General features: G+C 38.8%; 1 protein-coding gene across 7 annotated transcripts in view; it reads right to left on the bottom strand.

Moving 5' to 3' along the window:
• The window catches only part of SS18 (SS18 subunit of BAF chromatin remodeling complex), a 56211-nt gene that overhangs the window by 12650 nt on the left and 18294 nt on the right, over positions 1-25267 (bottom strand). For all 7 annotated transcript variants that reach the window (XM_054017969.1, XM_054017971.1, XM_054017974.1 and 4 more), the window contains exons 4-5: positions 19047-19200; positions 11501-11722 (exon numbers count right to left, since the gene is read on the bottom strand). In XM_054017969.1, the coding sequence (XP_053873944.1) occupies positions 11501-11722; positions 19047-19200 (376 nt within the window). The remainder of the gene's footprint in view (positions 1-11500; positions 11723-19046; positions 19201-25267) is intronic.

The following is a 25267-nucleotide window of genomic DNA, read 5'->3' as shown; positions in this document are numbered from 1 at the left end:
TGTATTAAAATCCTTTAAAACACATAACAAATCAAATCTTAAACCATTAATAACCAAATCCACACAGATATGTTAAAAGCAGTACCATCAAGCACTGCTTAATTCTGGACCTATGCAAGCTGAGGTAACCAATTCAGTCACAAATTTACAGAACAGAACTTCTCCAAAAGGATGAAGATGGTTGCAAGAAGGTGTTGCGGCTTTTTAAAAAAACAAAACAATGGGTATATTGTATTTTTCATTCCTATTTTCCTCATGCTCAAAGTTAATGGAACCATTTCCACTCCATTTCCATACTGGATCAGACCAAAGGTCCATCTAGCCCAGTATATGGAGTATATCTTCTGACACTGGCCAATGCCAGATGCTTCAAAGGGAATAAATAGAACAGGACAATCATCAAGTGATCCATCCCATAGTCCAGTCCCAGCATCTGGATGTCAGAGGCTAGGGACACGCAGAGCATGGGGAGGCATCCTTGAAATTCATGGACCTACCCTTTATGAACTTATTTCTTTTTTTAATCCAATTATAGCGCTGGCCTTCATAACACTCCTTGGCAACGAGTTCCACAGGTTGACTATGCATTGTGTGAAGTACTTCCTTTTGTTTTAAACTTGCTGCCTATTAATTTCATTGGGTGACCTCTGGTTCTTGTGTTAAGTGAAAAGGTAAATACACTTCCTTATTCACTTTCTCCACACCATTCGTGATTTTATAGAACTGTAACTACAGAGGTCACTTTGTTCCTACAACAATATTCTCAGATTAAAACTACACTGCAGTTAAGGTTGGAAGTACACATCAGTTATTATGATAATTTTTTAAAATGTATGTTACTTAGATTAAAAGCTGTCTAGAGCCAAGACAGTATTTTGGTTACATGTATAGCACAATGGGATTCTAGTCCACGACTGGGCCACCAAGGCACTACCACAATACAAATAAATAATAAAAATAATTTTAATTATCCTAAAACAAAGCATTATAAACTCAGGAAATTCAGAGTTAAGGCTAAATTTATAACAGTATTCAAACAACCTTAACTTTGCCCTGTACTGACAATAACCATATGATTATGATTACAGATTATATTAAACTACTTTTTAAAGAAATATTAGAATCTCTTCTCCATTCATGGTGTCATCACAGGGAGGTTAAGGTACCAGATTTCACTAAATCTTAACAAGATGTAAAATGTGAAGAGTCTATGTTATTCCGCTATTAAGATCACTAGGGCAAGAAAAGTCCAACAAGGTGCTAAATTGTTTGTATATCTGTTTCTTTTTCTTTTCTAAATCCTGATCTGTATTAAAATCCTTGAAAACAGCATAACAAATCAAAACTTAAACTATGACAAACCAATTTTTTCTTCTTTTTTTTTTTATAAATGGTCAGGTGCTAAACTAGGAACAGATTGTATTATAACAGAAATTTAATGGTGGAAAATTAGCTAAAAGCAGCCAATTTTGAGGATGGACTTATTAGAGGAATATTACATGGTAACATTCAGGAAAGTTAAATCAAATTAACCGAAGGTGTGATTGTAAAGTGCATTAAACCCCTGTATACATGCTCTCATTCAGAAGTGGCCAGACTTCAGTTTAATTTAAACAAATGGTAATTAAATTAATTAAGAGCACTAGTAAGAGGGAGGCTATTCTAAGTGTGTTAGTGGGGGAGCTAGCCAAAAAGTTTTCAACAAGAGAAGCCAAAAAAGCAGCATTATGGAGAAAACAGAGATGTTCTGCATTTTCTTTTGAAGATAAATATAGATCATTAATTAAGATCATGGAATTCAAAATCCTGCTTCTGTTCTCTAGTATGACAATTTCTATGTTCCAATTTTAAAGTACTGCATAAAAGCATTAAAATGAAAATGCCAAAATTATTTTTCACTTAACTGAAACTGTATTTCATATTCTGGATTTTCTGAACAATTGGACAATTCAGACCATTCCATTTCACTACAGCTCTGTCTGAATGTACTGAGAACAAGAACACAGTCTTGAAGAATCAAAAACTAGTTGCCATAATATTCCTAGATCTCAGGAAAGCTTGTTAATTAACAATATTAATATTAGTCACAATACAATATGATAAAATGTGTTGGCTCCCCATGGTGCAATGCAGAGGTTTTCTATTTGCTTTTTAAATTAGAACTTCATTAATGCTTTGTAAAGCCACAATGAGAATCAACTACTCTGCAACAGCCTAACTGTGTATAATATTAATAACAGAGCACTTGGCTTCTTTCCAGTTTGGTCCAGGTCTCCTTTATAAGAATGGCACCAACAAGGTGAGCCATGAGTTCTATCAGTTTTCAGAATGGAACCATTTCATGCGGGTTTGGGAGGTGTAGTTTTTTTGTTTGTTTTTTAAAAGGGTTGGAGGGTGGGGTCCAGTAGTGTTTTTTTGTTTTGTTTTTCAGTTACAGTTTTATGTCATATTTAGTTTCATACTTAGTCAGAATACAAAACTGAATAAGACTATAACAAAAAACCAATCCCCACTCTGCAAAAAAACAAAGTAAAATATTAAATGACAGGACTCCCTTTTTGATCCGTTGGTTGGTTGGTTTGTTTGTTTGTTTTTGCTATTGTTATTAATGATTTATTTACAGCCCATCAGCTCTAGAACATATTCCAATTATTGTGAATTGTTCATTTGGGAAGAGAAGCCTAGAATGGGGATGTCTGTAAGGACTATTGCTGACATAGGTAGAAGCTTGAGCTCCTTTAGTATGTTATATTTTAATTCTCAACGATAGGAAGACTTGAGAATTTTTGAAGGAATGGTTAAAGATGTAGTCATGCTGAAGTTTACTGCCACCCAATGCTGCAATGGTCTCATAGTTGCAGATAAGAGGTTACTTCATGGAAGAGGCCACAAGATTCCCCTGTGTGAAGAAAATCATGCTGATCTTTGCGGGCTCTCTTTCATACAGCAATCATTCAGAAATGCACCTAAAAGTATTCCCTGAGGCAAGAGGAATACTTGCATGCATGTTGTCTCCATGACCAAATATTTGGTATGAATTCCTGGTGCTAAAAAGAGGCTGAAGGAAAATAATTTAAATTGGTAGAATTGTGTATCTCACGGAAGAGCACAGATAATTTTGGTGAATCAGTCTGAAAGTCATGTGAAAGCATGCACCTTTTAGACTGACAGCTCCAAATCAGTTTTGCAGGGAAAGGGATTGGATGATGGAAGCCAGTCGGCACATGGCATTTGAACTTTTTACTGAACTGTTCAATTTCCTTAGGTCCATAGTAAAACAACGGTGGTCTCTCTTTATTTTTGGAATTAGAAATAGTCTTATTAGAAGCCTCTCCCTCTCTACACGGCTTTGGCAAGTTTTCTATGGCTCCCATCTTTGAAAAGGAAGCTCTCTGCTCTGAGCAATATCTCATTACATGGATCTGAGAGGAAATGGGGGAAGGGAGAGATGGAAGTCAGAATGGAATGGAATTAGATTGCATATCTGAACCGGATTATCTCCAACAGCCAACGATCAGTGATAATTCCATGCCATGCCCATAGGAACTGACAGACTAATCTTAAAACATATGGGAAAAATGAAGAGTAAGGTAAATGCGGACTGGAAGCGTGCTCCAGGACAACCTAACAAATCTGAGGCCAGGCGGGTACTGAGGATGAACAAGCGATAGAAAAATTTGACTGTTTAAAATATCTCCTCACGTTTTTGTCTTCCACTGGATCTTAGATATCAAAGTGAGAGGGTACAATATGACAAGAATACAATAGCTGCTGACATGGTTGAGACTGCTGGAGGAGAGGTAAGGGAAAGAGGAACCAGATGAAGCAAACTGTCTTTGGATCCAAAAAGACGACACCACTAGGTCAAACCCAAAGCCCATGCTGCAAGATGTAGTCTCTTCCATCTCCAGAATTTAATCGGTTTTGCTGCTCAATAAACCTCGGTTATTATTAAAGGGAAGATCTTTCACCTTTGAGCTTGAGCTTTAATAGGAAGGCCAGATGACCTAGGCCAGTGGTTTTCAACCTCTATTCGTTTGCGGACCCCTAAAAAATTTTGAATGGAGAACTTCTTTTGAAATTCAACCTGTGGTCCATGAAACTTTATTTGCATAGTCACCTTTTATGGACCCCTTAGACATAGTCTGCAGATTCTCAAAGGTCTGCAGACCACAAGTTGAAAAACATTAACCTATGCCAAGAATACCATCAGAAAATGATCCCAGATGTCATAGTTCTGGCCAGTGTATCCAGGGCATTATATGAAACACAGAGTGCATGTCTAGAAACAACGTGACATTCAGCAAACTTTTTCTACCTTATTTTGCTCCTCTGAGAGGTCGCAAAATAAAGGGAATACTTGGTCACAAAGCTGGAACTGACCGCTAGCCATGATGGGCTGATAACTGGTGACAAGAATTCCTATAACACAGTAGCTCTGCAGGAGCTGATGCAACATTTAGGAACTCCAATGAAGCATACATTTAACTGCTAATGTCTTCTAGGATCTTTGCAGCTTAGAAACTCCACAGATGTCTGGAAACCCAGGCAAAAGATAAACAAACAAAACTTCATACCTTTTGCAAGCCTTGCTAATGTTACAGGGGAAACTTAAAAGATTCTTCAGCAGGATCTCAAAAGCCTTGTAACGTGTCAAGGGAGCAATTTGCTATTCCTAATACACCAGAAATATCTTTCCAATATGTACCACTAATTGAAAAATAGCAGAAGGAACTACCGCTTTACAAGGCCTTCACCTTGCAAACTAGATTTGAAGTTTCTAGGCGTCCTCATTTTTGAGAAGACATTTAAGAAATAAAAATAATAATTTGCCAGATGGGCAAAACACCTAATATTTCTAATTCAAAGCAGTTCAATTATTTAATCCTTTGCACTTGACAAATAGAATGCGGCATCTGTTGAAAGCAGACTCTTTTCACAATCAGCCATGCCTTTTTTTCTTCAAGGTATGATTCCTATAGGTAGCTACTCTTTAAAACCATATGAAATTGAAGTTAGTACAGAATGCAGTGCATAAGTTTAAGGTGGTGGGGTTTTTTTACTTATTAATTCCAAATGGTTTGGTCTTGGTTATATTTGAGACTGCCTTTCCTTGTGTGGCAAGTTTCAGAGTAACAGCTGTGTTAGTCTGTACTCCTGTTCTTCTTTTTCCTTGTGTGTTACACCATGGCAACTGCAATCAGCAGAGGTGTTCAAACTAACAGCCCTCTGTTTAAATGGGAAGGGGCTGGTAGCAGGATATTCAGAGTGAAGGGTCCTCAACAATGGAAATCACTTCTTCCCTAGTGCCTGAATTGTGTGACAATCAGCACCCTCTGTTAGGCTCATTTATCTTTCCAGTCTTTTACTGATTGGGTAGGACAGTGCTGTTTAGGGTTTTGGGGTAGACAGAAAGGGAGAAGTTTGCTTCAGTGGAGTCAGTGGTGTTTGTGATCTCTTATGTATTTGTTTGTAACTACTGCACTGTAGCCAGAAGTCTGGAAGGATATTTTATATATTTAAATAAATGAAAATGTCTTTAAAATCTTACCATCAGGTTCAGCAAACAGTCCTGCAATGAGCCCTCAACAACTGGCAAGGCAAACATGACATCCAGAGCTATAGTTCTGCTGTTTAATTGGGCAGGCAACATGTGTCTAATATTTAGTACATGGAGACTGGTGAGTCAGAGATACTTGGCTCTCATCTCCGCTCTGGCAGGGGAATGGGGTCTACCACAGTGCTCTGCAGAGGGACATGAAAAACAGGATTCCTGAGAAGGCTGTGTTATTTATTTTGGCCTTTTTTTTTTTAATCAAAGTATTTGAGTTCTATAGTTTGTCACCATAATGCAGATGTGAAAAATTCTATTCAATCTACGTAAGGAGTCCTAAGTTAATAGAGACTTCAGTTTGTTGAAAAATTCTGCTTACAACAGTCTCCAGATAGCAAAAATGTCTTGTTAAAAATGGCAGAATATCTTATTCAATATACTGTACCAATAAACTTGTAGGATTGTATACCAAAAAAAAAAAAAAAAAAAAGGGAGACAAAGGGTTTTTGTTCCACATTCGCTCAGCCACCTTACATTCCCATATTCTTCATAAAGGCTGGCTAATATTCCTTGCCGTTTTCTCAGAGTGGTACAACAGCTTCATTATGAGAGTCACCTGTGGATCTTTCATTTTCCACAACCCAAGAAGACTAAAATTTTCAGTTGTAACAGGACTGACCTTGTAAAACCATCTTGTGAAGGCTCTAGATTTTCATACACGGCATTCCTTCAGCAGGTGTCTTATAAACTAGTGCAAGTCAATGATTAATACAGTAGATACTGATAACAAATCACATTGCACTTTTTGCCATACTAAAAAGTGTTTTCATTCCTATCCCACTAATACCATCAGACTCAAATGATAACTTCTGTATGACCCCATAATAGTAACTACACACACACACACAAAATGTTAAAAGAACATAATGTTGCAGATTCAGCACTCAAAAGTTAGCAAGTGCCACAATTAAAGGTTATCTATATGCAACCTTAATTAGCCCCTGAGCATATGCATTCTGATACAGTCTTTAATTACATGAACACATACATTTTTCCCAAGACCACTCACTGCCTCATTCAGTGCACAGGATGGACAGTACTCATTGAACAAGCAGCTATACCATAATATTTTATCATCATTGTTCAGTGTCTGGTTCATGCCTTATTTCCATCACATTATTCAAACCCTGCTCTAAAGACTGAATTATTAATTTCTTCGTGGGCTTTTCTATGGCACACATCACTATAGTATCTGACTATTTCACAAACATTAATGAGTTTATTTTCACAACATCCCTTAGGTGAGATGGTATTATTATCTCCATTTTGCAGATAGTAGGGAACAGAGGCACGGAGTGATGAAAGTCAAAAATATCCACTAATTTTGGGTGCTCTAGTTCATAGATTCCACAGCCAGAAGGGACCATTGTGATAATCTAGTCTGACCTCCTGCATAACACAAGCCACAGAACACCCCTGTTTTAATCCCTGTTTGAGCTAGCGTTTATCTTTTGAAAAACATCCAATCTTGATCTTAAAGTTGCCGGTAATGAAGAATCCACCACAACCCTTGGTAAGTTGTTCCGATCATTTTTATCCTCACTCTTAAAAATGTGTGCCTTATTTCCAGTCTGAATTTGTGTACCACAACTTCCAGACACTGGATCTTGTTATAACTTTGTCTGCTAGACTGAAGAAAATTTCCCCATCTAGGTATCAAACATGATCAAGTCACTCCTTAACCTTCTCTTTGTTAATATATTGAGCGCCTTAAGTCTATCTTTATAAGGCATGTTTTCTAATCCTTTACTCATTCTCATGGCTCTTCTCTGAACCCGCATCAGTTTATCAATATCCTTCTTGAACTGTGGACATCAGAAATGAACACAGTATTCCAGTAGCAGTTGCACTGATGCCAGATACAGAGGTAATATAACCTCCATACTCCTACTTCAGAAACTGAATTAGCTCTTTTGATCAAAGTATTGCACTGGGAGCTCCTGTTCAGCTGACAGAGCCTTCATCCTGTAAGTATGGCCTTTGTTCCTAGATGTGTAACTTTACATTTGGCCATATTAAAAAGCATACATTGTTTACTTGTGACCAGCTTAACACGCAATCCACATTGCTTTGTATCAGTGATATGTCCTCTTCATTGTTTTACCATTCCCCCAAATCTTTGTATCATCTGCAACCTTAATCAGTGATGATTTTATGTTTTCTTCAAGGTCACTGATAAAAATGTTAAACGGCATAGGGCCCAGAATCGCTCCCTGAAGGACTCCTCTAGAAACACACCTGCTTGATGATTCCCGGTTTACAATTACATTTTGAGAACTGTCAGACAGACAGTTTAAAATCCATTTAATGTGTGCCTTGTTGATCATTTCTAGTTTTTTAATCAAAATGTTGTGTGGTATGAAGTCAAAATCTAAGTATATTCCATCATTACTATTACCTTTATCAACCAAACTTGTAATCTCATCAAAAAAAGATACCAAGTTAATTGGACAGGATCTGTTTTCCATAAACCCATGTTGATAGGCATTAATTATATTTCCCTCTTTTAATTCTTTATTAATTGAATCTCATATTAGCTGTTCCGTTATGCTGCCTGGGATCAATGTCAGGGTGTCAGGCCTATAATTAACCAAAGTCATCCCATTTACCCTTTTTAAATATTGTCATAACATACGCATTTCTCTTTAGTATAACTTCCCCAATTTTCCAAGAGTTAACAAAAATCAACATTAACTGTCTAGAGAGTTCCATGGCCAGCTGTGTGATACTAGCAGTGTTACCAGCGCCACCAATATAATTGTCTCAGCAACAGTTCCTGCTCCATGATGGAGCAAAGTAATGATTTGTTTAGATGCTGCTCCATCCCCTCTTTGAAAACCCATTAAAGTACTGATATTTGTTCAGTAATGGAACTACCATATCAGCTGCTCAGCAACCAATTTAGAAAGTGAAATCTATTCCAACGAATTGCCACAACTTCTTATTAACTTATTGTTTCAAATAATTCTTTTACAGTCTTAACAAATCTACAATTGTTTTTGCAGTTTCTAATGATCAATTTCCAAGTTTGATTGGGGGGAGGGAGGGGAAATCAATGTATTGGGCAAGTATTATAGTACAAAGAATACTATGAAGAAATATGAAGTTTACTACTTTGAAATAGGTGAATAACTAACTCCCTAAGTTTAAAGCAGATCAATTACTTACAAAATAAACTGATTTTTGCACAGATATTTAGTTTAATTCTTTCCTTGTATTTACTTCTACCTACATCACTTACTTTACTTATTAAGAGTCAAGTCTTTACAATTTAGGTAAACCTCAGCTGCAATATGTCCAATACTTTTCTAAAATAATTCATAAATATTATAAAAAATGCTCCAGCCCACTGCCTAATAAACTCACAAAATTTACTAACTTACAGCCAGAGGTATATTTGCTCCAATTTGCAATCACAGCCGTGTGTCTACTTTTTCTTAACTACCAGATTTCTTAGAGCTGTGTAACTACGACTGTGGCTAATCTCAGAATCATCAGTTTTCTTGCTTTTGCTAACAGTAACCAAACTCGTGGCTGGACTGTCTGCCGTACTAACACTGACTGGATCTTCCTCTTGATTTGAACCTCTAGCTGACCTAATAAAAAGAAAAAGTATTCCTTCACGGACAACAGACAGATGTACAACAAAACATGGAACAAAAGACACTATTGGAGAGCAAAACTCAATCTCAATTCACACTACAGTATTATGCATATTAGTGACCAAAGAGAGTGCCTTCCAAAAGGTTTCTGAAGAAGTGAGGTTTTTACTCACGAAAGCTTATGCCCAAATAAATCTGTTAGTCTTTAAGGTGCCACCAGACTCCTTGTTGTTTTTCCAAAATAAAAAACATTTTCTCTCATAGCAGAAGTAGTAAAGGGAGCCCCACATGTATTCTTTAGTTGACTTATTTGCAATACAATCCAGATAGTAGATAGAAAACAAACATGTTTTAATTACTGCATTTACATTTTGGAGTCCATAGTTTGGTTTTTAGAGGACGGCGTATTCAAATCAAATGCAGCAAGGCTTCACAACAAGCAAGCGGTGTTCTGCCTGTCTGTTAAGAGCATTTGTATGAATACATAGCATAGAAACAAGTAAATAGTTTTGACCATTGTGGTAGGATCATATTTTTATACTGCAGTGTACTTGGCACTAACACAAGGACCACACTGTCAATGGGATAGAGCATCTCTGCTGTTTATTCTGGATAAATATCTTAGACACAGAATCAGTTCTGAATTGTTACTTTATGCATAAAGACATCATCAGAAAATACTATGTAAAAACAGATTTGTATCTGGGACTGAAATTCTATTACTAATAGAAAAGAAACAGGTATTCCAAATTAAAAACATATGTATGATACAGAACAAGGATACATATGGATACATAAGATTAGATAGTCTCCTATAAATGTTTATTGGGACTATCTAATCTTAATTACTCCATTTATCCATGAGATTGAAGAGTGACTTGTGTGTCAGTACTTAAAAAGAAAAATTTATTGTTTTACCATGGTACATTTCTACAGGAAATGTAGACAGCAAAGTAATAACTCTTTTATATCACGATCTTCACTAAATGCAGAATGTTACATAAATAACACTACAAAAAAGACATAGGTTCCCTTCAGATCTGGCAAAAACAGATATTTCCAATGGTTCACACTGTGTCTGAATGTGGCCCAATGACTGAAAACACTGAAGTGACTGAAACACAGGAGAAAAGAAACAAAGGGTGGGATCCACAAAGGTACTTAGGTGCCTAATGCCCATTTTTAGGCAACACTGCAATCCACAAAACTCCAGCTCAGCTGCTGTCTAACTTCATAGGTACTTAAATTCACTTGGCACCTAAGCTTTTGCCTCTGGACATGCGAACTGCAGCCTCACTCCTGGGCACCTATCTCCTCCACAACTGCCCAGTCTAGGCAATCAGATGCCTGTCTCCCACCTAAGAGCCAGAATAATTCACAAACCAGAAAGACAGGCATTCAGCCCCCTAAGCTTAATATAGAGGCTCTATTCATTAGATAGCATCTGAGCACATCTACTGGATCAGCCCCCTCAGGCAAGTTCACATAATATAGCCTGTGGGAAAAGGGGAAGAGAAAGAAAAGGAGGACCTCCCTTATAACCTTTAGCCAAGTGGATAGGGTATTCACCCAAGATGTGGGAGAGCCCCCAGTTCCAAGTCCCCATCCTCCTGAATGGGTGAAGGAATTCGAACAGGTATTGGCCACCTCTCAAGTCAGCACTCTAACCACTAGGATATAGAATCATTCTAACTCTATCTCTGGCCCAATTAATATTTAACTATTCAACTGTTTCATTAAAGTGGACCAACTTCAACAGGAGAGATTGAGGGACACGCATATCAGTCTATTTCCACAGCCTAGTGGTTAGGGCACTCAACTGAGAGATGATCGACCCAGTTCAAATGACTTCTCCCACTCAGGCGCCTATCTCCAAGAAAGGAGAGGAGCTTAGCATACATCCTGCAGAACAGCATCTCCCATGGGCTAGCTTAGGCAGTTCCCCAGCTAGTGTGCTGGCTTTTGTGGATCATGTTCTTAGATACCTATTTCTCCCCATTCACTATATAGGGAGTCTTTGTGCCTAACTCAAGCTTTGTGGACTCTAGTGGTTCTAATGATTTTCTAGGCGCCTACTAGGTGCTGTGGTGCTCAGCATTGCTGCACCTAAGTCCCCTCATGGATCCCACCCAAAGATCGTTAGGTAAATAAAGATAAAGATATTTAGAGAAGGAAACACTTTAACTTGGAATAAAGGCTTTTTTCCGCCTTTAAAGGCTTATATAAGAGGCCTCATTTTCTAGCTGACCCCCCCACCACTTAATAGGAATTAAATTTCATTTACCTTGGTTTGGTTGCATGTTTATGTTTGGTCTGGGGCCATAGTTGCCCATGGGCTGTCCTTGGCTCAGAGTCATCTGATTCTGCACTGGCATGCTTTGCGAAGATGGCACTGAGTGATTATAACCGCCCATGGACCCATGGCTACTTGAAGGCATGTTCATGGAACTGTTTGTCATACTGAGTTGATTAGGCCCAGGTCCTTGCATAGGCATATGGTTAGGTCCTTTGGAGAGAAAAAACATGTTATGTTAAGTACCATTAAATAATCAACAGCAGTCACAACACTAATTATATTATGTACATTTATTAAATCAGCGGGTTGGCTTATGATTTGTTGACCTGATTAAATCATAATACAGAGTTTGCAACTGTCATTAAGTTTAGTTCCACTGTGACTTTACATTATCTCTTATATAATGGCTGAAACTTTTAAAATAAAAGTTGCAAATGATCATTCAGCCTTTCTTAAATCCATACTCTGTGCAAAGCTAGCCCTTTTAGCACTTAGCTCACATACACCTTGATTTCAACACACCCCTTATTGATCAGTGCAACAGTAGGATCTCTAGGTTCAAGAGCCTGCTATATAGATTTTAATTTATTCATACTAGTTAACCTAGATATTCTTTTGAAACTGGTATTTAATACTTGGGAAATAATAACAAGTACTGACCTGCAGACAGCGCAAAGAAACACACACACACACCCCACATGATTATAAGCATATTTAACATTAGGTTCTAACATCAACTACACAGCCAAAAGCTTACAAATATATTTACAGATTACAGAAAAAAACAGTTAACCTCTCACCATTGCTTCCAGTGAAGACCCAAAGGATGAACAACCTGATCACACACCCATATGGCCAGTTATACCTCTTCACCCTTTAACGCCTCCCTTCCTGGCAAGACTGTTTGGAGTTTGATTGATCTCTTGATTATACGCACTTTCAATGGATATTTTAAAAAGCGTATAAACATGACTGCTTGATAGGACACCATCTGATCAGTTTACCTATTCTTTTAGCTGGGAGATGTGAATTGAAGTCCCTTTTCTCCCAATCTGAATATCAGCTGTTCACATTCTAAATATTTATTTTTTGTAACTGGAAATTGCTTCTATAAAAGGATTTTTTTTTGTCTCTCTATGGTGGCAGTGGAATACAATTTTATTTTGTACAGCTTTTTTCATATAGGCTTTATCCCCCAAAACTTTACACAGTATTAGATAATACAGTTATAAAGTTAAAATGAAAAAATACAAGCAGAGAGAGAATTTTCTGATCAGATATGAGGGTCGAAAAGGTAGTGAAATCAGGAAGGCTTATGTAAATGACAGGCATCCTAAGAGGGAAGTAATGTATGACATGCAGTACCTAAAAGTAGCCCCTGTAACTCTCATATTCATCATTCGTATATGGTTGTAATATTTCATACAAGGCATGCCATGTAAGATACCATATGAAAGATCATGATCTGCTGAAACCCATTGTTCTGCAAAATACCTATATTGTTAGTGTGTATGATATTATGAATTTTTTCTGTATGGTTGTTATTGAAATATGTTGAGAGTTTGGGAGTCGCCCATTGCTAGTTCTCCAGTGACAACAAAGGTGACCCACAAACAGGAAGGTGTTAAACAACCATTGATCAGCAGGAGAGTTGTACACAAGCGATTTACAATTCTGTAACAGAGTTGCGTAAGCACTAAACAAATGGGACTGCTCAACTCTATGACTCAGTTGCAAAAGACCACACCAGGTGGACTGCTCAACTCTGTGACTCAGCAAGGCCCACCAGGACATATTTGGGTCAGTATTTTCCAGGCACATGGACTGAGGGTATAAAATAAGGGGCAGTGGCATCATGCGATTACCTCTCTCCTCCCCCACCTACGCTGAAGGCAACAAGAATGCTGGGAAGACAAAGACTTGAACTGAGGAGACTGGTCCCAGGCTGAGAAGGAAAGTCAGTCTGTGTATTAATAACTATAACCTACCTGCAACATCCAGTGGGATGAGAAAAGCTGTTTAAACTAGAGGTGAATCAGTCTAAAAGTTCAGGATTTAGACTGCATGTTTACTTTTTATTTTCTTAAGGTAACTATCTCTTACCTTTATGCTTACCACTTATATTCACTTAAAATCTATCTTTCTGTAGTTAATAAACTTATTTTAATATTTTATCCTTACCAGGGAGTTTGTCTAAAGTGTTTGGGGAATCTGCTCAGGTTACAAAGGCTGGTGGCATGTCCATTTTCCTTCGATGAAGTGGCAAATTAATGAATAAGTTTACACTGTTCAAAAGAAGGTCTTGAGTAGTGCAAGACAGTATATTTCTGGGGTGCAAGGCTGGGGGCTTAGGAGACAAGCTGTGTTTCTCTGCATATAGCTCATGAGTGGTTTGGAGAGCACTCAAATTGGCTTGGTCTGTCTCTGCATGCTGGTGGCTGAGTGATAACGGCGCCTGGAGGGGTTTGCTGCTTGTCACTAGCAAAGCATTGTGAGAGACAGCCCAGGCTGGAGAGTTAAGGGGGCACAGCAATTCCACAGTTGCAGGTTGTACCCCAGGGAACATGTCACAGGAAGGAAGTCTATCATACTACCAGTAGCAAGATTATGTGATGGAGCAGAGAGGGGAAGCCAACGCTACACAAGCTGAGTGAGGAGTGTAGAAATGATAGGTCTATAAATAGGCTCAAAGCTTTCATTGTGAAATAGGCTGCATAAAGGATATAAAACAAAAGGCAATTTTGAAATGGATCCTAAAAGAAACACGGGACCAGTGGAGCAGTATGAGGACATAGCAATTTGGTTGTATTTTTCTGTATGTTTGAAAAGATGCACATCAGCATTCTATATGTCTGGAGAGCCAGGTCTTGGCCAAGGAAACACAGCTGCAATATTCAAAGTCAGAAGAAACTAAGGCATAGATAAGGATTTTAGATGAGGCAGTGTTATACAACAGAGGTTCTCAAACTGTGGTCTGCGGACCAACAGTAGTCTGCGAGCTCCATTCAGGTGGTCCGTGGATAGTGCCCTCTAAGGTGCGCGCCTGGGTGGCCGCACATGAGAGAATGAAGGGCCACCCACCCAATTAGTGAAGCCGTGCAGGCGTGGCTCCACTAATTAGGTGCCTGGACCCTGGAGAAGACACACATGTAAGGTGCGGTTGTGGCCTGTGGGAGGGGGCAGTGGGGTGAGAAGAGGGGGTGGGAGGAATTTGGGATATGCAGGGCTGCAGCGGTCAGAGAAAGAGGCAACTTTCCCCAGTTCCAGGGCTGCGGCTGCCGGGGAGAGACGGCCCTCCTTCCCAGCCTCAGCTCTGTAGCTGCTGTGGCTGGGGAAATACCCCCCTCCTTCCCAGCCCCAGCTCGGGAACAACAAAATAAAATTAAAAAACCTCCTATTTCTAGCTTACGGAACTTTTTCCGTAAGCTCGGATTTGCATACGTCGGGTTAATGTAACTCGGGAAGTGTCTGTACCTTATTGAACGGAAGGATAGAAATAGGATAAAGAAATGTGTTGTCAGTAGGAGAACACTTCAACCTCTCTGGTCACTCAATAAGACTTAAAGGTGGAAATTTTGCAACAGAAAAGCTTCAAAAACAGACTCCAACGAGAAACTGCTGAACTTGAATTAATATGCAAACTAGATACCATTAACTTAGGCTTGAATAGAGACTGGGAATGGCTGAGTCATTACACAGACTGAATCTATTTCCCCATGTTAAGTATCCTCTCACCTCTTATCAACTGTCTGAAATGGGCCATCTTGATTATCACTACAAAAGTTTTTTTTCTCCTGCTGATAATTGCTCATCTTAATTAATTAGCCTCTTAGAGTTGGTATGGCTACTTCCACCTTTTCATGTTCTGTATGTATATATATCTCCTTACTACATGTTCCATGCTATGCATCTGAAGAAGTGGGCTGTAGCTCACGAAAGCTTATGCTCAAATATATTTGTTAGTCTCTAAGGTGCCACAAGTACTCCTGTTCTTTCTTCAAACTGGTCTTCCATTAGACTGCATCCAGAGAAAATTGGTAATGACTGCCTTCTGTGATTACAGGACAACAGTGCCAGTATGCCACATAATACAATTAAGGGCCTCTGTAGTACATAAAGCCTTTTGTTATCTAGGCCACAAGCTTTTGAGCAATCATCTTTTGCCTGATTTCCTTGCCCAGCAGTTATGATCATCAGGGAATTGGTCTACAGTAAGTCCTTTGGTTTGCTCAGCACTGACCATTGTTGGGCAGGTCTTTTTCCATCACAGGACCCTGGCTGTGGAAGACCTTCCCAATAGTAGGCCTTCCTGAATCCATTAAGGGCACGAATTCTATTTACTTCAGGTAGGTCTATTGATAATTTTCCCCACAGCTTCCTTGGTTTTGCATGTTATTAAATGTGCGCTGTATTTGGACTAATTATGTCTTCTTAAATTTTTAAAAATTTGTTTTTGGCTTCTATTACAAAGTGTTTATTGGGATCTGTGACGGGATGGACTAAGCCGGCCTCATGACTCTGCCATATCCCACCCCAGGAAAAGGGCAGCGGAGCGAGTCCTCCAAGCAGCCAGGAGCAGCAGCAGTGTAGTATGCAACCAATCAGAGAGGGACTGCAGGGAGCAGCCAATCCTGGCCTAGCAAAGCTATATAAAAGGAACTGCAGTTTAGTGCAGAGTTCAGTTCCTTGCTGGAGCTGGAGGAGTGTGCATTCTGTGTCTGTCTGGCTGAGGGAGCTACAGGACCTCGGACAGAGCAATGCTGGCAGAGACTGGGGGAACACGAAGGAGTGCTGGGTTGGCTGCTGGGACTCAACCAGGACAAGGCCCTGAGGTAAGGGTGAAGAATGAGCTGGGGCTGTGGGAAAGTGGCCCAGGGAATCATAGCAGCAACACAGTTTAACTAAAGGGATGTGGTGGATGGCTGCTATATATAGGGTCCCTGGGCTGGGACCTAGATTAGCGGGTGGGCCCGGGTTCCCCCATCAGCCACTGGGGAAGTGGCCTGGCCTTTGATGTGCCCCAGAAGAGGAACTGAACTCTTTTAGTGGCCCAGCAGGAGAGCTGGGACCAGAAAGACCTAGAGAGGTGAAGAGTCTCTGGGTGACGTGACCCCACACCAGGGCCAGAACTGCTTGAAGAGCAGGGACAATTTGAGAGAGCCCAGAAGGGGCTGAGACAGTTCAAAACAGGGTACTGTGATAGGCCCTGCTGAGCTGATTAAGGAGTGAGACCCAAGATAGGGCTGCAGATCAAGAGATCTTACAGAGGGCGCTGAGATAGGTGAGATAGGCCCCTGTTGAACTTCTATACCAGAAGGGGTTTGGGTGTTTTGTTCTTTTTGTTTTGTTTTTTAATAATCTCACATAGAGACTGTGTGACTTGGCCAAAGGGCTGAGTCACTGAAGACCCACCACAAACAGAGGTGAAGGCATAAGTACTGAGATGGGGTGCTCACGATAGGTGTGTGTGACCTCATTACAGATACTTATTCTGAGATATCTAAATATATAAACACGTACACAAAATAAAATAACTGACTGCAAGCATATATGTCAATTACTAAAGGTCTGGGAACCTTCCACAGACTTAAAAAAAAAAAACCACGAATTTGCTACAGCTTTGAGCAGGGGGTTGGACTAGATGACCTCCTGAGGTCCCTTCCAACCCTATGATTCTATGACACTTCTATTTCAAAGTTGTACATTTAATATGATTTCCCCCCCCCCCCCCTTTCTCCAAGGTGTAGGAAAAAACATTCAATGGATTCAGTGTCACCCCCAATATCAGAAATGACCCATTGTAAACTGTTTATCTTCACATTCTCAGAGAATCTGAAACAGAGAGGAGAAGGAGCAGATGTATATTTAAAAAAAAAGAGTATGTTGCAGTAGAGGGTAAATTAAAGCTTGGTTAATAACCATATTTAAATATTCTCTCTATTGGGAGAATACCCAAATAAAATTTATTTACCTTTCACATATTTTCATAAGAGCTCTTTTTGTAGTCTACCGAACTGGTAAAAGATGTACCTTTTTAAGCACCGTAACTTCACTGCAGAATGAAGGGTCAGTGCTGACATTGTGACAATGATCTTTTCCAAGGAAACACATTACTATCATAAACACAATATTATGACTTTACTAGAGGCTCAAGAGACTGAATTGTGAAGGACAATGCCATTTTCAATGTGAGCAGATGGACGCTAGGAGAGGCAGGAAACTCCCCACTGAGAATCCCTTGGTTCCATTTAGGAAGTGAACATCATCATATATGACGAAGCAAAAGAGGTCTCTTCTGCCAAATGTGGCCTGTGCTACAAATAGATGATTTAACTAAATTCTGCTCCACCCATATGACACATGTCACTAAAGGACCACTTCTCCCTCTCTAGAGGCTAGCAGCCACTTTTTTCAAAAAGAAATCTGATCGCTATCAGATCATTTGAAACCTAGAGTTGAGGGGAAGCTAGGGACTTGTTACTCTGATAGGAGCTGGAGCAATCACAAGATTTTTACCCTCATGTTTTAAATTCTATCCGATTTATTTATATATCTGTAGAGTTTATCCATGTGCTTGTTTGAGAGGGGTGAGTCTACAGGGAACCTTTGATGGCAGCTTCCTTTCTCTGGAAGAATCATCATCTTAGAGCTTTGGTCTGAAGAGCTCACTTGCACCCACTGTGCAGAGAACTGAATAAAAGAAATCCTGGGAATGTAGCTTTTAAGTTAAAAGCTAAATTATGAGAAATAGACACTAAGACTTTGAGACTAAATTCTGGGAAGCTGATTCCCTATAAAGAAGTAAGCTTTTCCACAACTCTCTCCATTCTGCTCTTACTGCTAACAGGAGCACTTATCTCTGTAGCCAGGACTGGTGCAGTGTGGAATTTTATCATCTTATTTCATTGCTTTGTTTTTCTACTTCTCAGGTACAGACTTTTTGTTTGGTTGCTTTTTTTGCAATTAAATGACTTTAAATTTACACCTGAAACAATAATCTTCAAGCAATTTCTTCACAAATTCCTTAACATTCAATGTCTTCAATAATAAATGGAATACAGAAAATTATAAAAAATTATCTAATTTCCACTAAAGTGTTCTATTTTTAAAGCTTACCCAAATTGAAGCATTCTTTTTAAGTTATATTTACTTTACTACTCTCTCGTTATTTAGCTATGATGATTTTAGAGTCTTTCCTTTATGGAAGGATATGTATTTCTTCAGCCACAGGCCAATACCTTTCCCCAATAAGCCTTCTAAAGCCAACTGTACTGCATGGTTTCAGACAGACTAAATTTAGCCAGTTCTGTTCATCAGAGGAATGCTGTATGTCAGCTACATCAAAGCCCAAGGGCAGCCTGATAAACACTGAATACAGGTCACGTAGCTCTGTAGCTAACAAACTCTAAGAGAGCTTGTACTCGGGGGCATTCAAAGCAGTTTTGTCATCAACAATCTAGTATCCCTTGAGCCCCCATGTCGTTTCAGTTGCTAAGCAACACTGGTGTTAATGTCTTAGAGGAGAAAAACTTACCAGGCATCTGGCCGTTCATCTGGCTCTGCATGTGTGGTGCAGGAGGGCCCCCACCTACCATACCATCTGAAGACATGTTGTGAGAACGTGGAGGTGGGGGAGGGCCACTCTGACTCATCCCTCCTGGACCCATAGGCATATTCTGTGTGGGTGGCTGAAAGGAGACAGTTTAGTCAAACAAGAGAAGCATTTAGTCTGACAAAAATATTATATGTACATATGGTACAACAGTTGCCTATATTGTTAAGTGGGGTATGAAGGAAAGCACTGTGAAAAGCATTTCTTGTCTCTTCTGATACATTTAACTCCTCTTAATATTAATTTTAGTAAAACATTTAATATTTTACATAATGTATTACATCAATTTTACATAATGTATTAGACATACAGCATCTTTCAGCATGGCTATTAAATAAAATACAAATCAATGCCTCATTAAAATAATATCAGAACATTTTAAGATAATTTTTTTAAGCAAACTCCCTACCCATCCACCCCAAAAAAGGGCATTTTAAAGAACCACCCCTTTATATCTGCTCTTTCAGAGCAACATTTGTTTGGTATAAAAATAAACATTCTATAATCTTCTCTCACCAACAGTTCCTGGTGCATCCACTGCTAATAACAGACTTTGCACCAGTAAAAAAGTAGTTACAAGAAGAGATGAAAACGCCTAAATGCTGAAAGCATGCCAAAAATCTGCAGTATTACAGAGTAGAACTGTGGGTGTTAGAAGGTCTGACATCCCTTCTTTTCTATCTCTCTGAAGGTTCATAATTTTGTGCTGAACACCCCCTACAGACAGGAAGCACATTAGTGCTGCTCTCCAAAGGTCCAGAGACAGCTGCCTAGAAAGGATGTTTATGGCAAATTTCCTAATGAAATTGTGAGGAAAATCGCTGAATAACCTTGAGAGTTCAAAGAAGGAAAGCAAGAAAAACAATATACATGAGCAGAAATTTACCACTGGACTTTACTGAGGAGGATGTATGGGGGTACAGAAACTGCTGCTAGCTAGCTTCACTGTCCCACGCAACCCTCAGGAGACAATACTAGCCCCCTTGTACACCTCAGCCAAATGCTTTCTGTGGGATAAAAATGCTCTCTATTATGAGAGGGCTAAGATTCTCTCATCTGGGGCTCCTCAGACAACCACCACGATACCCCATGCAGGCTACCATGCTCTGGGGCACCCTCTCCTGTGACACAGGAATGTGGTTATTTTGCCAGATTCCCTTTTACAGAAAGAAATAAGGTGACCAATGAGTGACCTCCTGTGGCTAATTCCCCTGCAGCCTTGTCCTTCCCTTCACTATGTCTATTCATCAGGGGTTCAGAAGAAGATAGAACTGGAAGTGGCCACGGTCTTAAAACAATGGATGTAAGTAGCTACCTCTCATTTTTCAGACGAGAGGGCATTTAGTTTCTTGACAATTTCTTTAGGAAGTCTGCTAAAGTTCTTCTTTCTAGGCAGCTGTCTCTACACCCTTGATGGCCAGCCCCAATGTACTTCCAGTAAGCAGGAGGAAGAAAAAAGCAGTGAAGGAGATGGCTTCCCTACTAAAACCCTTCACCTTTCTCTACAATGACAAAAAAGCAAAGAGGTGGATTTTCATAACCAACTTATCTCTCACTGCAGCAAAAACAGCAGAAAATGGAGGGGGTAAAGAGTGGAAGGCAGCTACCATTCTACAGCAGAACCTCAGGGTTACAAATACCAGAGTTACAAACTGACCAGTCAACCACACACCTCATTTGGAACCGGAAGAACACAATCAGGCAGCAGCAGAAACAAAAAAAAGCAAGTACAGCACAGTTAAATGTAAACTATTAAAATAAAAAGGGAAAGCAGCATTTTTCTTCTGCATAGTAAAGTTTCCAAGCTGTATTAAGTCAATGTAGTTGTAAACTTTTGAAAGAACAACCATAATGTTTTGTTCTGAGTTAAGAACATTTCAGAGTTTTGAACAACCTCCATTCCTGAGGTGCTTGTAACTCTGAAGTTCTACGGTACTTGATCTTCCTCCTCTATTAAAGAAGAGGGAGGAGGGAAGGCCTTTTAGGTCCAGCTCTTCTTCCTTCCACTTCAAGAGGCTGACTTTTCCTCACTAGGGTTGTGGGACTCTTTTTGAATTGAGCAAACTAGCTCAAAAATATTTGTCAATAGACACAAGATAAGAAAACTCAAGAGTTTATTTCTCATTTTATTTTAGATGGATTGCTTATTTGGAATCTGTGGAGCACCAATATAGGGTCAATAGCATAACATAATACAGGAAGAATTCTCTCAGGGCAGAACCACACAAGTTGAAAGAACCAACAATCTATGTCATTTTTTTTTCTTAACACTTTCCCAGATAAAGAATAACTTTGCTAATGATTTACAGTTGGATTTAGAAAGATTGAGAAAAGGTTAATGTTTACACAGCACTTTCAGGATGAAGATTATCATCAAGTTTCGTCTGTAATTAAGAATGAAGTGGTGAATTCCTTATGGTGGTATTTGCAATAAAGCTAAAATATAATAATAGCCAAAGAGGTTTGCATACCCCTAAGCAAGAAAAAACTGACAGGAAGGCAAGGGGGAAAAAATATGGCTAAATCACACGGTTCCCAAGGCTATTTGAGCCAAACAGGTACAATACTTCAGAAAATGGAAATCCTACTTTAGTGAAGCCAACAGAAAAGACCATAAACACAGACAGCTTAAAATGTAAGATATAAACTAGAATGGCTAAGAGAGAATTTAAGCAAATAATCAAGGACACAAAAACGTAAATTATACTTGAAACAGGACCTACTGTGAATTAGTGGGTCCACTGAGAGTTACCAGGAAGTTAAGGGATCAATTAAGGAGAATAAAGACATAGCTTCTCTGCAACAATGATTTCTTTGCAACAGTCTCTATCATAGAAGACACTGGGGAAAATACACCTCAGGCCCATTCTTTTCAGAAGAAAACAATAAAGTACTGTCAGAAACTGAGTTGCCAGGAGGAGGTGCTAGAGAAAAATTGCTAAATTAAAGTGCAATACCAGAACCAGATGACATTCATCCAATAGTTCTGAAGGCAGTTAAGAACAAAGTGTCAAAGTTGTTAACATAAGCCACCTCTCACTACAATAAACTACTCTGTAAGAGGACTGAAGGTTAACAAATGTTATACCTATCCTCAAAAAAAAAAAAAAAAAAGGCAGTGCAGCTGATCTAGGAATTACAGACCAGTGAGCCTTATACTTCAGTATCAGGTAAACTGACTGAAATAATTAAAAACTGAATAATAAAACACCAAGATGGACACAGGATAAGGACAAATTATCATAGCTCCTATAGAGGGAAATCATGTCTATCTAATCTATTAGAAATCTCTGAATGTGTCAACAAAAAAAGTAGATAAAGGAGAACTAACTGACTCAGTTTATTTAGAATTTCAAAAAGCCTTTGGCAATATCCCTCATATGGGTCTACTGAGGAAACTAAGTAGTGCTGATGTGCATACTGTCATGGATCAGAAGTTGGCTAAGAGAACAGAAATATTTAATAAATTTAAACATGGAAAAAGGCTACTAACGTGATGCACCAAGGTTCTGTAGAAGAACTGGTGTTTTGTATATTTATTTATTGTACTGAAAAAGGGGGCATATAGCTGACAATTTGCAGATGATACAAAATTATTTACATTATTCAACTCTAAAGAGGACTGTGAGGAAGGAATAAACAATATGATGGCAGATTAAATTCAATATTGATAAAAATAAGATAACATACACTGGAAGGAATGATTTGAGCAACTCAAAAATATTGCAGGGTTCTAACTTTCCTGTAATTACTAACAAAAAAGACCTGGATATCACTGTAGACAGCACAGTGAAAAATGCTCAAAATGCAGAGGCAATCATAAAACAAGAAAAGAAAATGTTGGGTGTATTAAGAATGGGATAAGAAAATATAATGCCATTATATTTATAAATGCTCATTTTAGTACCATGTTCAGTTTTGGTCACCCCATCCCAAAAAGATATAAGAGAAATAGAAGCACTTCAAAGATAGTCATCAGATGATTAGAGACCTGGAAAGTCTTTCATATAAGAGGTTGAGAAGACTGATACTGTTAATTTTAGAGAGGAGACAAATACAAGGGGATATGATAGCAATACAACCTCGTGAATGGTATGGAGCAGTTAAATTAGGAACTCCAATTTACCCTTTCATAGCAAAAAACAAGGGGACATTCAATGAAACTGAATGGAAACAAATATATAACTGATAAGAGGAAATTCCTTTTTATACAACACACAAACTGCTCAAGGAATTCATTGAGAGTTTTAGGAACAAGTTGTAAGTAGGAGTCAAAAAACAATTACACATGTATATGGACAATGATAACACACAGTTACATTAAATGGGATATACACCCTCATACTGCAGGGCATAAGACGACCACTAACTGATGGGGATTAGGAAGAAATTCCCCCTACATATATAATTATCCACTATGGTGTTTCTAGCACCTTCCTCTGGAGCATCTGGCACTGGCCATTATCAGAGGAAGGATACTGAACTAGATGGACTACTGGCTTTATCTAATATAGCAACTTCCACATTCCTATACGTGATACTGCAAATAGTGGGACCTTATTCAACAGGTAGCCAATCACTTTCCAGCCTGCTTCAAAAATAATTTAACCAGCTATCAGATTAACAGAATCATAGAACTGTAGGACTGGAAGGGACCTCAAAAGGTCATCTAGTCCAGTCCCCTGCATTCATGGCAGAACTAAATATTATCTAGACCATCCCTGATAGGTGTTTGTCTAACCTGCTCTTAAAAATCTCCAATGATGGAGATTCCACCACCTCACTGGGCAATTTATTCCAGTGCTTAACCACCCTGACAGTTAGGACATTTTTCCTAATGTCCAACCTAAATGGCCCTTTCTGCAATTTAAGTCCATAGCTTCTTGTCCTAGCCTCTTAAGTTGAGAACATTTTTTCTCCTTCCTCCTTGTAACAACCTTTTATGCACTTGAAAATTGTTATAGTGTCCTCTGTCTTCTCTTCTCCAAACTAAACAAACCCAATTTTTTCAATCTTCACTCATAGGTCATGTTTTCTAGACCTGTAATCATTTTTGTTGCTCTTCTCCGGAATTTCTCCACATCTTTCCTGAAATGTGGTGCCCAGAACTGGACACAATATTCCAGCTGAGGCCTAATCAGCATGGAGTAGAGCAGAAGAATTACTTCTCTTGTCTGGCTTCCAATACTCCTGCTAATACATTTCAGAATGATGTTTGCTCTTGTTGCAACATTGTTCACTATTCATATTTAGCTTGTCATCCACTCTGACCCCCGCCCCAGCTCTCTTGCTGCAGTACTCCTTCCTAGGAAGTCATTTTTTTTTTGTATGTGTGCAATTGACTCTTCCTTCCTTCTATTAAGTATTAAACCTTTTTGCTTAATATTAAGCTATAACGTTCTGTTTTTTTAAAACCAGATGGAATCTAGGTCAATGGCCTCAATACTTCTTTCATAAGTTAGATCAACTATAAGCATCTTGACCACCTCCAGTAAGAGTGCTAAAACACCAAATAGAAAGAACTTAAATATAAACTGACTTCATATTACTGAAAGGCTAAAACATTAAACATCTTCCAAGTTAATTTTTTTCTTTGAAAAGCAGACTGGCCCAACGTGAAGCCCAGTCAATCTCATACTTAGTCTTAGTGTAAATCCATGTTAAGAGGAAGTTCAGATCTGGAGAGAGTAAGGATGAAGGCTGCTTGGCATGGAAGGATTTTTTCAGGATTAAATGCAGAAGGGAATTATAAATCCATGTTTTTATTCCAATTACAAACTGGAATCAAATTCAGTATTTTAGGATAAAGATCTATTTTAAATTATATGATAACAGTAAATTAGGGAAGCCAAAAGTCATTCTGAGCTGTGCATTCACGCCAACAGTCATGCAGCACTTTTCAAAGCTGTAGTGAGGTTTTCTTCAGGGTTTTAATACAGGACAAAAACAAAGCAGCAAACAAGTGCAAGTCTTGAATTTTCTACTACGACCCTGACTCATATCAATCAGAATTATTATAGTCTTCCTGCTGTCAGTAAAGGACAAAAGATTTGTTTGCAGAGTATTGACAAAGTTAAACAAGACTAAGATACAAGACTAACTATAGCAGAGACTCTGGAAGGATTAAAACGTGTAGGAGAGGA

The sequence above is a fragment of the Malaclemys terrapin genome, chromosome 2 (assembly GCF_027887155.1).
Source record: "Malaclemys terrapin pileata isolate rMalTer1 chromosome 2, rMalTer1.hap1, whole genome shotgun sequence".
Taxonomy (NCBI): Eukaryota; Metazoa; Chordata; order Testudines; family Emydidae; genus Malaclemys; species Malaclemys terrapin.
Note: the sequence above shows the minus strand (reverse complement) of the source record. Positions and strands in the feature narration are given on the sequence as shown.